Source organism: Sarcophilus harrisii, chromosome 2 (assembly GCF_902635505.1).
Source record: "Sarcophilus harrisii chromosome 2, mSarHar1.11, whole genome shotgun sequence".
Taxonomy (NCBI): domain Eukaryota; kingdom Metazoa; phylum Chordata; class Mammalia; order Dasyuromorphia; family Dasyuridae; genus Sarcophilus; species Sarcophilus harrisii.
In genome coordinates, this window is record NC_045427.1 from 195,207,746 (window position 1) to 195,220,633 (window position 12,888).

The 12,888-nt window shown below is 33.1% G+C and overlaps 1 protein-coding gene across 1 annotated transcript in view; it reads right to left on the reverse strand.

The window, feature by feature from the left end:
- Window positions 1-5,281: 5,281 nt before the first annotated feature.
- The window catches only part of YWHAQ (tyrosine 3-monooxygenase/tryptophan 5-monooxygenase activation protein theta), a 32,403-nt gene continuing 24,796 nt past the window's right edge, over window positions 5,282-12,888 (reverse strand). Inside the window, exons 3-6 of the mRNA XM_031951216.1 lie at window positions 11,492-11,615; window positions 10,733-10,896; window positions 10,258-10,353; window positions 5,282-6,405 (exon numbers count right to left, since the gene is read on the reverse strand). Of these exons, the coding sequence (XP_031807076.1) occupies window positions 6,346-6,405; window positions 10,258-10,353; window positions 10,733-10,896; window positions 11,492-11,615 (444 nt within the window). The 3' untranslated portion in view covers window positions 5,282-6,345. The remainder of the gene's footprint in view (window positions 6,406-10,257; window positions 10,354-10,732; window positions 10,897-11,491; window positions 11,616-12,888) is intronic.

Genomic DNA, 12,888 nt, shown 5'->3' on the forward strand with positions numbered 1-12,888 from the left:
AATCTCATTACCAACAATTACTCATATGAACTGATAAAAGAATGAAATGAGCAGAACCAGAAAATTAACAATATTGAAAGAGTAGTAAACTCTGATCAAGATGACATCAGCATTCATGCACCAGTGATTTAAGCTTCTACCTACCTCTTGAGAGAGTGATGGATTTAAGATCTAGAATGAGGTCTACATTTTTGGGCATGGCCACTGTGGGGATTTTTTTTTTTTTTGACTTTGCATATATTATGAGTCATTGCTTTAATTGGGTGAGGAAAATGCATGGAAACTGGTAACAATAAATTAAAAAAATGACTGAGGGGAATCAAAGGATTTAAAGAGTTGTCATGGAAGAAAATTAACATTATTTTGTCATATGACAAATGTAGGAGCAAATAAATGGGTAGATAAATTAATCTTTACAGGAGATTTAAAAAAACTTCTTAACAACTCAAAAGTGGAATGGGCTTTTTTTGAAAACCAATATCAATATATTTCCCCTCATTTAAAGACTTTAAAGCTGGACGACCATTTATTTGCTGGGAATAGTATGGAGGGGATTCTTAGGCAGAGTTTTAACTGAAAGGCATCTAAAGGCTCTTCCAATTTTGAGATACAATAATGTCAATCTACTACCCCCTAAAGCAGACCTTTCTACTTTGGGACAGTTATTAAGTTTCTTTTATTCCAACTTTCATACATCAAGCTGAAATCTGCCTTTCAATTCATTCCTCCTAGTTTGTCACTCTGGGTACAAAGTAAATGAGTTTAATTCTTTTTCCATATGACTTCACAAGTACTTGAAGGCTGATACCTCAATCATGCCATTCATACATCCCATCCATAAGACTCCTCCGGATTAAAAAACACCAGTTTCTTGAATTCTCATATATTGACCTTCTACTTGCTGATGTCCTAGAATTCCAATTTAAGATTCTTTATGGCCTATTAAGTTTTAATAAAACTTCTGTTCTTGGCATTCATGCTCATCACCACATGCATTCTGCCATTCCAAAATCTCCCATGCCCATTTATATAAATATTAAAGGAGTAGGACTAGGAAAGGTAGAGAGGAATGGCTATTACTCTACAAGCCACTAGATCCAATACTACTTCTTAGCTTCCTTAAAACAGTTGCTGACTGCATCAACATGGGAGTTCCCTCAAGACTGTCTTCTAAACACTGAAACTGTCGCACTTCTTAAATGGACCTTACCCAATTGTAGTACAGTTGCCTATTTTGCCTATACTAGAAATCCAAATTTTTCTGTCAGAAGGTAGCCAGAATCGTAATTCCTTGGATGTCATTGTTGTCTTCTTCCTAGGAGGCTGGGCTTCCATATGAAATGCTCAAACTGATTGCAGAACAATCAGCCAAATCAGCAGGTCTGGTGGAATCTAAAAGAAACAAAGATCCTTAACTATCTAATTATTTCCTAAATCTAGAGATCAGTTACAAGAATAGTTAAGTAGTATAATGGATAGAATGCTAGCCTTGGAAACAGGAAGATCTGAACTTGAATTCTGCCTTAAACATTTGCTGTGACCTAGGAAAGACCATTTAAACCTCTGCTAGTTTCCTGATCTGTAAAATGATAATTTGCCTCACATGGCTATCTTATCAATCAAATGAGACAAAAAATGTAAAGGACTGAGAACTTTAAACTATATATATAAAACTATATACATATTAGCTATTAAAAAGAATGGTTGGGCTGGTGGGGATATGAAATCTCTGGTTAAATCATGGGGGAAAAGTTCTTCTGTTATTATATCAATGCTCTTTACCTTTAAGGGAGAATTGTAGGGACCCATGATTACTTTTACATGCTAAGCTGTTTCAAGAGAATGGAGGGACTAGTAATAGCTAATATTTATTTAGCACTTACATGCCAGGCATTGTGCTAAGCACTTTACAGTTAGCCCATTTAATCATCAACCCTGGGATGGAGTTAATAATTTATCCCCACTTTATAGATGGGAAGTAACCTGTTCAGATAGCCATGGAGCAGAGCTGGGATGGGAAGCCAGACTCCAAAGCTGTCTTCTAACTTGCAGTTTTTTAAGAGTTTGCTAGACTTGTGGTGGTCTCCAACTAGCATGGAGAAATGGGAAACCAAGCTGAAAGGGAAGACAAATAAACTGCTCATTTCTGTTACTGGCAGCACAAAGTTTATTTTTATATGCAAAGTATCTCAGATATCTAGATTTGATCACTTGTAATTGGGGGGGGGGGGGTGGGAGGTACTTAGAAACAGATATCCCCCGCTGAGTTGAATTTTAACTAGCCTTTTTTTAATTTTTAAAAATTTTATTAGTTTTTTGACATTGCCATTCAGTATGTTCCATGTTTATGCTGCCACAGAAAAAGAAATTACTAGTTACTCAGCACTGATAAACACAAGCAAATCTTTATTATAAACCTCTACACCAAGCTGGGGAATGTAGTTTTTAAATGCTCCAACAGGGTAAAGAAGCATCAACAATGAACCTAACCAGTCAGCTGGCCATCTTCCAACTTAACAGATGGATGAAATTCTAAACTTCATCTTTAGAGCAAATTACATTGAGCTACCATTTCAAAACATATTTAATTCAGGCCCACAATTTCCTAAAGAGCAGTGCTAGTCCACTTCAGCTAATCAAAATTTAAAGAGTCTAACCAAACTTGAAAAATTGAATAGGAATAATTTTATATGATCTTATAAAAAAAAAGGCATAAAATGGGGAGGTATGTTTGCTAAAGCTATTTTCTACTATTATAGGTTAAATGGCAAGAGTCCAAATTGAAAAGGGATTCCCCACAGTGAAATATTCTAAGTGCTACTGATTGCAGATGACACTGCACTGACTTCATTAGATTCTTGAATGCAATCTAAGAAATCTATATTCACTTAAAAGAATTTAAATGAATCAAGTTCAGGATTATAGAACTGACTTAAAAATGGATGGAACCCAAATTGGAGAATAGATTGTTTTGGGGAAATTATGTCGCTTTTAACCTTAAATTTCTCTCTAAAACAAAGACTCCTATCTTTAATGCTATATCATTCTAAGAACTAAAGTAGTGTTATACAAACAGTAATAAGGTCACATGGCAGTCAAGAATAGGTACAATGTATTATCAAAAAATGTATAAAAGATAATAGAGATGAATTACAAGAAAAGTGGGCCATTTACATCATGAGAATTCTATACATTCTACTTAGTGTCAAGAGACTTGAAGGCAAGCATTGATAGCATTAAATGGACTTATTTTTGGAGGATTTATGAGAAGAAATGGACAGGAGTCACCACTGGAGGCACAATCTACTCTACATTGTTATTATACATCCAAAGTATTATACATCCACAGCACATTCTGAGAATATGTAGCTAAATATGTAGTTACAGGATTTTGGTTACAAATATGGATATGCTACCTAGAGTTTTATCTTGATGAAATTACAAGGTCTCTAGACCGCTTTTCTCATTTATAAAATGTCAGCCTATTTCAAACCCTAAGATCTCATACTGTAATGTATTAACTCTGAGATCTTCTCTTTGGAACTGTTTTGCCATCAATGATACTTAAGGAAATTGAGGATAAGAAACTTTAATGACTTCAACATCACATTCCTTTGGGTATCTGAGGCAATGTACATCTTTTTTTATAAATGCTCCTTAACAATTTAATAGTCTAAAAATCCAAGATAAATATTTCAGATGGTGAAATGAATGCTACAACTAAAATGATTGGTTAAATATTAAAAGCCCTATTGTCTATTTTTGGCAGTATTCAATGACCCCAAAATTGCCATTATAACAAATTATTAGTTTTGAGTCTCAAAATCAATGTACAACAAATGTACGCTAAAAAAATTTGCAGTGGAATTAACTGCAAAAAACCCTAATCTGTTTTGGAAAGTTAATTTTAAATTAGCCAAAAAAGTTGGATAAATCTTAGGAGAGTTGAGTTCCAGTTCCTAAGATTTAACTGGTTTTTTGGCTAATTTCAAATTAACTTTCCACAACAGATTACTGAGTCCAAATTCAATCCTAGTAACAGAATCACAAAACTTTTAAGAGTTGGAAGGACCCCAGTGGCCATTCAGTTCCACTTCATGAGAAAGAATCCCTAGTAAATGTATCTGAGAAATCATCTAGCCACTTCTTAAATATGTATACCTTTCTCCTAAAGTCTATTAAATTTTCTGTATGAAGAGTACTGGACTTAGGTATTGATTAAATAAATACCTACATTTTCATCTATAATGAGGCATTGAGAACAGAGGTTCCTATAAAAATATTCATATCATATTTGGAAGTATTTTCTTCAATTCCAGGCATGATAACAAGGTTGATGAAGGGCCTCAAAATCAGGCCAGGAGGATTAATTGAAAGAATCAGATATAATCTGAAAAATAGAATTAGAGGAGGGGCAGAAAAGGACATGAATGCACGATAGCCATTCTGTTACAGAGTCAAGAAACAAGATTTGCTTTTAAAACCCACTATTTTCAAAGAAAATTAAGTTTTTCTCTTTAGGAATATTCTCAAACAGGTAACCAAAAAGGCCATTATGATGTTAATTAAATGTTAAAACTATGTAAGTGACATACATCTGTATTAAGAGTACAGTGGGCTCAAGTATCTTGAAATGTTCTTTCCACGATCAATGGATAAAATGGGGTGGGTAGAGTGGATCTTGCTCGAATTTTGTGTGCTTTCAGGTCATTTTAAAATGTAATCAAATGAGCCACAATGACAAAAGCAAAATTAATTGAATTCCAAAAAGATAAAAGTGAATTTTTAGTGAAACTAAGCCTTTATTAAAGGAATGTATTTTACAGCTAAATGATTTATAATTTAACTGTTACTCTAAAGGTCTGGAGTCATGTTAAAATTTTTCTATTTAAGATGCCCAGATTTCATTCTGTAATTATATACTGCTCACACAAGAAGAAAAAAAATGGTCGCTGAGAATTTTTAAACATGTTTCCCAGAAAAAGTTGAGAATTTGTTAAAAACCAAGTATATGCCAGATATGTTCCCAAGAAGGATAAAGGGGCCAAAAATGAAAAAAATTCCCTTTCTTTCAAAATTCCATGTTGTAGATTTCTAAAGCTATAATTTCTGTCATTTCCACATAGTCCTCCATTGGGAAAGAGTCACGAAACACAGATATATGGGTGCAGTTTTTACATACAAAGAAATATTCTGAGGTCAACTACATTTAAAAGTGAAAGTACTCCATCAGATAATTAGATTTTTAAAATAATCGTATGTAATTCTTATGAAGCAAGAGTAAATGGTTTATAAAATGTAATTTTATTTTATGTTACTTTGCTGTTACATAGGGCTTAACATTTTCACAAGGCTTTTTTGGGACTACAATCAATGATTAGCAACACACAATAGTGGTCCAAACTTTCTAAGTAACAATCACTGGACAAACGTGACACCCTCTCACATGTGCACAAATCTGCATGGAAAAGTACTAAAAATGTTAGGCCTGGACTCGTGTATTCCAATGGTTTCCCCCATTCTAGTGTATTAAGAAATGACATGCACTTTAATTTGCCAAAAGTAACATTTGTATTCTGGTAGTTACATGCTACTTCTATTACATAGTAAAGTGGACACCAGAACTACAAAGGCAGGAGTGTGAGTGAACTTTTATTGAGAGGGAAATCGTCAAATGAAACAGCAGCAACTGAAGAGTAAAAAAACTTCGTGCTGTCACAGGACTTATCTTACAGGAGGCATATTTCGGCAAGTGATCCCTAGTTCGAAAATGCCAAACGTGTTTCCATTTGACCCAATACTTCCAGATTCCTCCTTAAAAGGAATATATAAGAAGAGCATGTATGCTGGGGGAAAAAAAAAAAAACCCACAAAAACAAAACAAAACCAAAAAAAACCCAACCCACCCTGAAAAATAAGGTGGGGATATGGGGATGAGTGGAGGGGGAGGGGAAGCTATGCAAAACACTTGAGGTGTATTTAACTACATTTTCATATCTTCACTGTAATACAAAACACAGTCAACTTGCAGAATTGGTTCAGATTTTTAAATACCAAATACACTTTAGTCCTCTACATAAGTGTTCAGAAATTACTTATGTTTATATGAAATGAAGCTATTAATACTTTTCTACAGCAGTAACCGCACACCAGGAAGGCCAGGACAAACACAAATCAAGGAATGGAGTTTTCCCAAAGCTGCAGTGTGAAAAGACTATAAACGATTGATTTCCATACACATGGATGGGTTCTCTTTTGCTATAGGAAATCCAAGTGGAGCTATAAGGAATGGAGATGTGTAAAAAGGTTTCTTGAGAGAAAGGAAGATGACACCCTGTATGAATTTTAATTTTCTGCACCTTCTGCAGCATCACATTCTTCTCCTGCACTGTCTGATGTCCATAACTAAAAAGAAAAGAACCATATTTAATTGTTATTTCTAGATACATTTAATTATCATATCATGTCTCTTAATAATAAGTTATTTCACTAAACATATTCTGAATTTTTTAATAAACTTCTCTGTATAGTACTATATAAACATCCTCAAAGTATAAATCCTTTGGCTTAAAAGTCATAATCCAATGATTATGGAAATGTTTAGAATAATTGCATACATTTAACCTATATCAAACTGTTTGCTGTCTTGGGGAGAGAGGAGGAAAAGGAGAAAAATTTGGAATATAAGGTTTTGTGAAAGTTGAAAATTATCTTTGCATGCATTGGAAAAATAAATACCATAAAAAAAAAAAAGGGAAAAAAAAGTTATGCTCAACTGTAAGCATGAAATCACAGAATATGGTATCCTTTGAAACAATGTTCTTACCCAGCTAAGCAACTTGAGCCTTTTGCCTCAAAAATAATTTGAAAAAAAAATTTAATGAGGCTAAACAAAACTTTTAAAATGGCAATTAGTGCTACAGCTGTATTCAAATAGTTGAAGGTCTGTTGTGTTATACAGAAGAGGATGTGGCCTTGTTTTGTGTAGTGCCAGAGAACTTTAAAAAAATTGTTTTTATATAAAGGGAAGAAGGGAAGAGCTCTCTGACTCAACATGACCAAGTGAAAAATTTACATCAAGGATGAGATATATAAATCCTTACCATATGGGAGTGTCAGGAAGATGGATGATCAAGATAATAATGTTTCTTAACAAACATTCAATGTATTTTTTTTTTTTGGCCAAGTCAATTGGGGTTAAGTGACTTGCCCAGGGTCACACAGCTAGGAAGTGTTAAGTGTCTGAGGCCATATTTGAACTCGGGTCTTCCTGACCTGAGGGGCTGGTGCTCTATTCACTGTGCCACCTAGCTGCCCCCATTGAAAGTATTTTTTTTTAAAATGTAACTAAAATTTTATTAGTTGTTAAGAAATAGGCAGAATTTAGTATGCAGTTTACTCTATTTCTTGTAAGCTTTGAAGGTGTTCTGGGGATACGAGGCCTTCAAACCAAACATAGGTAGGGCTCCACCTTTAAAGCATTTATAGGGATTATTGTAGTTCTTTCTCTGAAATAAAGATTCTTCTTTTTCTTGCAACAGTTTCCCTTCTTTTTGGTCGTCTAAATCATAGAAATGGAAAATTTCTCAGACTTGGGGTATTTTCTATTTATTCTTTATAGTATTGTTTAACATTTAATTATTTTTTTTTCTATAACATCATTTGTTTCATGTGATTATCTCCTCAGACTAATTAATTAGCCCCCTCCGGAGCAACCAAGTCTTACACTTATCTCTGTATTTGCTACCACATCTAGCATTAGGACAAAAATTAATTATCAGTTTACCAAATAACTGTTATTAAACAAGAAGACTATTACCACTCAATCCAATCAACATTATGAAGACCTATGTGCAATACAGACATGTGTGCTTGTATGTGTGTTGTATGTGCATGCATGCCCGCCCATGCTATAGTCACAAGAAAGGTATATTCTTTTTCCTATAGGAAAAAGAGGTTGAAAATTTTTAGTCCAAGGAGGACTTAATGTTTTCCCCACTTTTGGCAGAGAGGTGATAGAATGAGACATGCATTTTCAGACATAATCAATGTGTGGATGTGTCCTGCTTGGTAATACCTATATATATATATATATATATATATGTATGTATTTTTTTGGGGGGGGGGGGGGTTGGTAGAGGTGTTAGGAAGATGAGGAATGGGAAAAAGTGAAATAAAAATGAAAAGAGCACCAAAAAAAAGCATTTTTAAATCAGAAGAAAACGAAATCAAGAAGGACATAGTTGGTTGATCAGGGTAATTTAGTACTACCAATGTTAAAATTTATACTTTAGAGAGTCAGAATCACAATTTTTTACCTAATTTTTTTTTGCTTTTTGTTCATGAAAACATTTTCAATTTGATCAACAACAACAAAAAAGACTAATATTTGGACTAAGGGCACGTTAAGGACAGTTATCTTGGCAACAATAAGTCTTCACTAACTTTACTTTTATCATGTAACAACATCTGATAAGACTTTCTCTACATGGGAACCCTCTGATCAAATAATTATAGATGTCTTCTATATTTGGAGTATAATGACAATATACCCATTTACCCTGCTTATCCTTTCCACTTTATCAAATTGAATAGAATTATTGATGAAGTGAGACAATCGACATTTTACCTAAGTACCATTACCTAATACAAGATTACCCAGAACTTGGAAAAAAAAATCATCTTTAGTTTTAGGCTTTTGGTAACACAAAACAAACTTTCTATTATATAGAAATGAAGCTGCTTAGCAAATCTATGCAATGATCAACTATGATAGAGACTTAGTTCTTTTCAGGGGTTCAATAATTGAAGGTAATCCCAATAAACAATAGAAAATGACATCTGCATCCAGAGAGAGAGCTATGGAGAACTGAATGTAAATTAACACATGCTCTGTTCACTTTTTCCTCCCTCTCAATGTGATTCATAAGGAAATTGGCCAAAAAAAAAAAAAAGTACATGTATAATCCCCTCTCCCCATGTTGTTTTTACATGTAACTGGGGAAAATAGAAATTAAGAGGAATAAAAATAAAATTGATCTCTTAAGTTTTAAATACCTCATATATCACAAGTTAATTGTAAAAGAACCTACTACTGAAATTAACTAGCTAAATAAAGTTTGAGTTGGTATTAACAAATGTTATTAAGCATATCATTTTACTCTAGGACCCCTAAAATACTTTTTATCCAAGTGTTAGTCATTTTCACATTTTAACTCTAATAAGCAAAGGGCAGATTTGATAAATAACATGCAGAAAGACAAGATTTTAGTTGAAGTGGGAAAAGGAATAGAAACAATTAAGTACCAATAGTAATTTATATCCCAATTGCATATTCTTATTTAACCAAAATATAACTATGATTAGTTTCATTAAGGCTGGAAGATCTTGGTATATCATACTGTCCCCTCAAAACCACACCAACATCATATCATTTATTATTTCTACTTTCATCCAGAACAACACATGTATAAAATTGTACCTTTAATTGTAAACTCCCTTAAGCTCTCAATTTATACTATCTCTCTGGAGCAACCTTCAAATAAATGAATAATTTTCTGTCCTGCTAACAAGTGCCCATTGTCTTAGAATGTTTCAAAGTTAGTGTATAAGAACACAGACAAAATTATAAGGGGGAAGGATGATAAGGACTAGACAGACTATGATTAAGATAAAGGAACACCCTTTACTGATGATACAAGCTAGCATCTTCTCTGCAACTTAAGGGGTAACAGAAAAGTTAATCAACTTGCTCAGGATCATGTTGCCAATATATACTAGTGGCAGTACTTATGAAACAAAATCCTAGCTCTCTACCACAATGTTTCCCCTACCCCACTTCAAGTGCCCAATACCATGAGGGAATATAGCCTTATAGTCTGTAATATATAATATTACAGACAAGACCCTAAAATAATTAGTTACTGTTTATCAAGCTATAATACCATCCCAGAGACATCACTGAGAAAGGAATTTTAATAATCTTACCCTAGGACAAAATCTTGTAGGATACAGAGAGATGAAAAATCTATCCCTATTTACACTGAAGTAAAGTATGTAATACTCAAATGTTCAGTTCACTTTCCCTCTTAGTTTCTATTCTAGTTCTACTCTTTTTTTTCCTCAAAACTAACCCATTTACCTAAATCAGCATGACACCTTCAAAAACTATGAAAAGTTTCAGATTTTTCCTTAATACTTTTATTTAGATTACAGAAAGGTAAGCAATATATTAAAAAAAAAAACAAAAAAACTTACTGTTAGGTTGTCTCTAAGCAACTGCATGATAAGGGTACTGTCTTTGTAGGAGTCTTCATTCAGTGTATCAAGTTCTGCAATAGCCTCGTCAAAAGCCTGGTAAAAAATATATAACAGTCATTTGTATTTATAAACATTTTTCATGTTGTAAATTTCAGATGTCTTTTAAAAAAAGAATGTTCCAGTTATTTTATTTTAAAATACTCACAACGTACACAAAAGATTATTCTGAGATTATGGGTGGTACTGAACTCATTTTATTAACTTAAGAGATATTTAAGAAATTACTTCAACATTTTAAAAACTCAAATTCAAATCAAGAAAAACTATTTCTTTCAGAGCATTTGAAAATTTGATCACGAACTGAAAAGTTATGGGAATAGGAAAGAAAAGAAATAGTTTTAAAAATTGATGGACTTTTATAAATATTTCAAAAGGTTCACATTAAGAGAATATTTCTAAACAAATACCTTACCGTTTTAGCCAATGTGCAGGCAAGCTCTGGGTTATTAAGGATCTCGTAATAAAATACAGAAAAATTAAGAGCTAGCCCCAGGCGAATTGGATGTGTAGGTTGCATCTCTTTCTTGCTGATGTCAAATGCTTCTTGATAAGCTCCTTGGGAATTATCTATTGTTTCTGTAAAGGGAGAGAAAAAAACACAAGACTAATTTAGCATCTTCTGACATGTGAGCCCAAGTTTTGGTGAAAGAAACCTTTCTCTTTAGGAGATTTATTATTCTAGTTTTCATTCAGAACTCTAATATTTATTCAACAATATGATAGAAATAACAAAAATTAACCTACTTGGCATTTATTATATATAAAGATCAGCTTACTCTTGTGTTTGATTAGTTTGGTGAAAGGTAGAAAAAAAATTAAGATTTAAATTATAGTGATCCTTAGGTCCTATAGCTCCTCAATTTCTGAAAGGGTCATTTAAATGTTCATCACAATATTGCTTACTACATAGCTTCTCTGAAACAAATTCTACATTCTGTAAGGTGAAAAGAATACCCACAATGAATGAAATCATAGATCTGTGAACTTGCAGTATTCAAAAGAGAAGAAGAGAAGATTATTTTCCTTCACAGATTGATTCCATAACACATTTTTATGCCCTTTTTATATAATCTCTCCCCATTATTTGGGGGTATTGGGGAATCTAGATCTTTGCCTGAATAGCTGCTTAGAAAACCTTGTTTATAGCTAATTGCATCAGGAATATGCTTACGTTTTCGGTCATCACCACAGGCTACTTCGGCAAGGTATCGGAAGTAGTCTCCCTTCATTTTCAGATAGAAGACCTTGCTTTCTGGATTAGTCGCATTGGCTATTAAAAATTTATCCAACAATTCCTGAAAGAAAAATACCATACAAATACAGCTAGATATAACTACGTTATTTAATTACATACAACAATTTAGAATTATACACATTTCTATGTGGTGGTGTGTATTTTACCTACTAACTGAATGGTGATACTACACCAATCACTATACAGCAAATATTTAGAAGGCAGGGATCAGTTTGCTCCTGCATTTACTTTATTTGTGGGGTTGGTGGGGGAGAGGACAGAAATCTTTGTAGTAATTTGCTTGTGGCAAAAATCTGGTTCCAAAGCCAACATTATAACATATTACACTACGTAGAAGTTAGAGATGCTGCAAAACACCCTCCTAATGGATCCAGGAGGTAGAAAGTACAGAAAGATAAATATCTCTTTTTAAAAAAGAGGAGACATGGCAACATATGTCCCTTTTTTTATTTTGGGGTGGGGGGGGAAGGGGTAGGATTAGTTTAAAAACAAGAGCAACATCATCATACAAATAAACCTTTTAAAAAATTAATTGTCCTTAAAGTTAAAAGCATTTGAAGTTGAGTAATGCTCTAGGTAAAAGAGTAAAAATAATGTAATATCAAAGCTGGGACCTGACAGGATAACCAGAGTTTCTTTATATTCTTATGAATTCTGATGAGAAAAATAAACTTGAAGCATTTTTTGGAAGGAGACTATAACTTTTGGCTTTAGGAATACTTAGGAATTAAAGTTGTAGTTTATTTTGATTCAGGCCCACATGATTTCTAGGCAGGATAACTAGAGAAGTAACTAGAGTTACTTTTTAGGTGGTTCACATGATAAATTGAAATGGTACTATTGAAGGTTATTCCTAATATATTTAAGATGATAATTTAAAAAGGAGAGTTGTTAAGTAACAGTAATGGTACTAAATCTTTCTTTAGAACTTTTATCATATTTAACCATTCCCCACCCTTGTTGCGGATTTAAAAAATGGGGATCTACATAGGTATAGATTTCTACTATACTCTTCTATGTATTCAATATCTTTCATATGTCTTCAAAATTGACCAGAGAGCCACTAATATACAATCAAGCAGAAACAAAATGTGTTTAATGAGTTGCAGAAATATGCAATTATCACTCATCCACAACAAATTCTACACCAGTATATATCAAGACAATTTTTAAAATTTTATAAAGTCTGTTGGTAAAATTTCAAAGCCCAAGTGATTAGCAACTTTTAAGAGAAAGATAAAATAAAACAGCTCCTTGGAACTGATAGAATTTGACCTACAGTAGTCAAAGATGTAGCTGACATTTGTGGAATA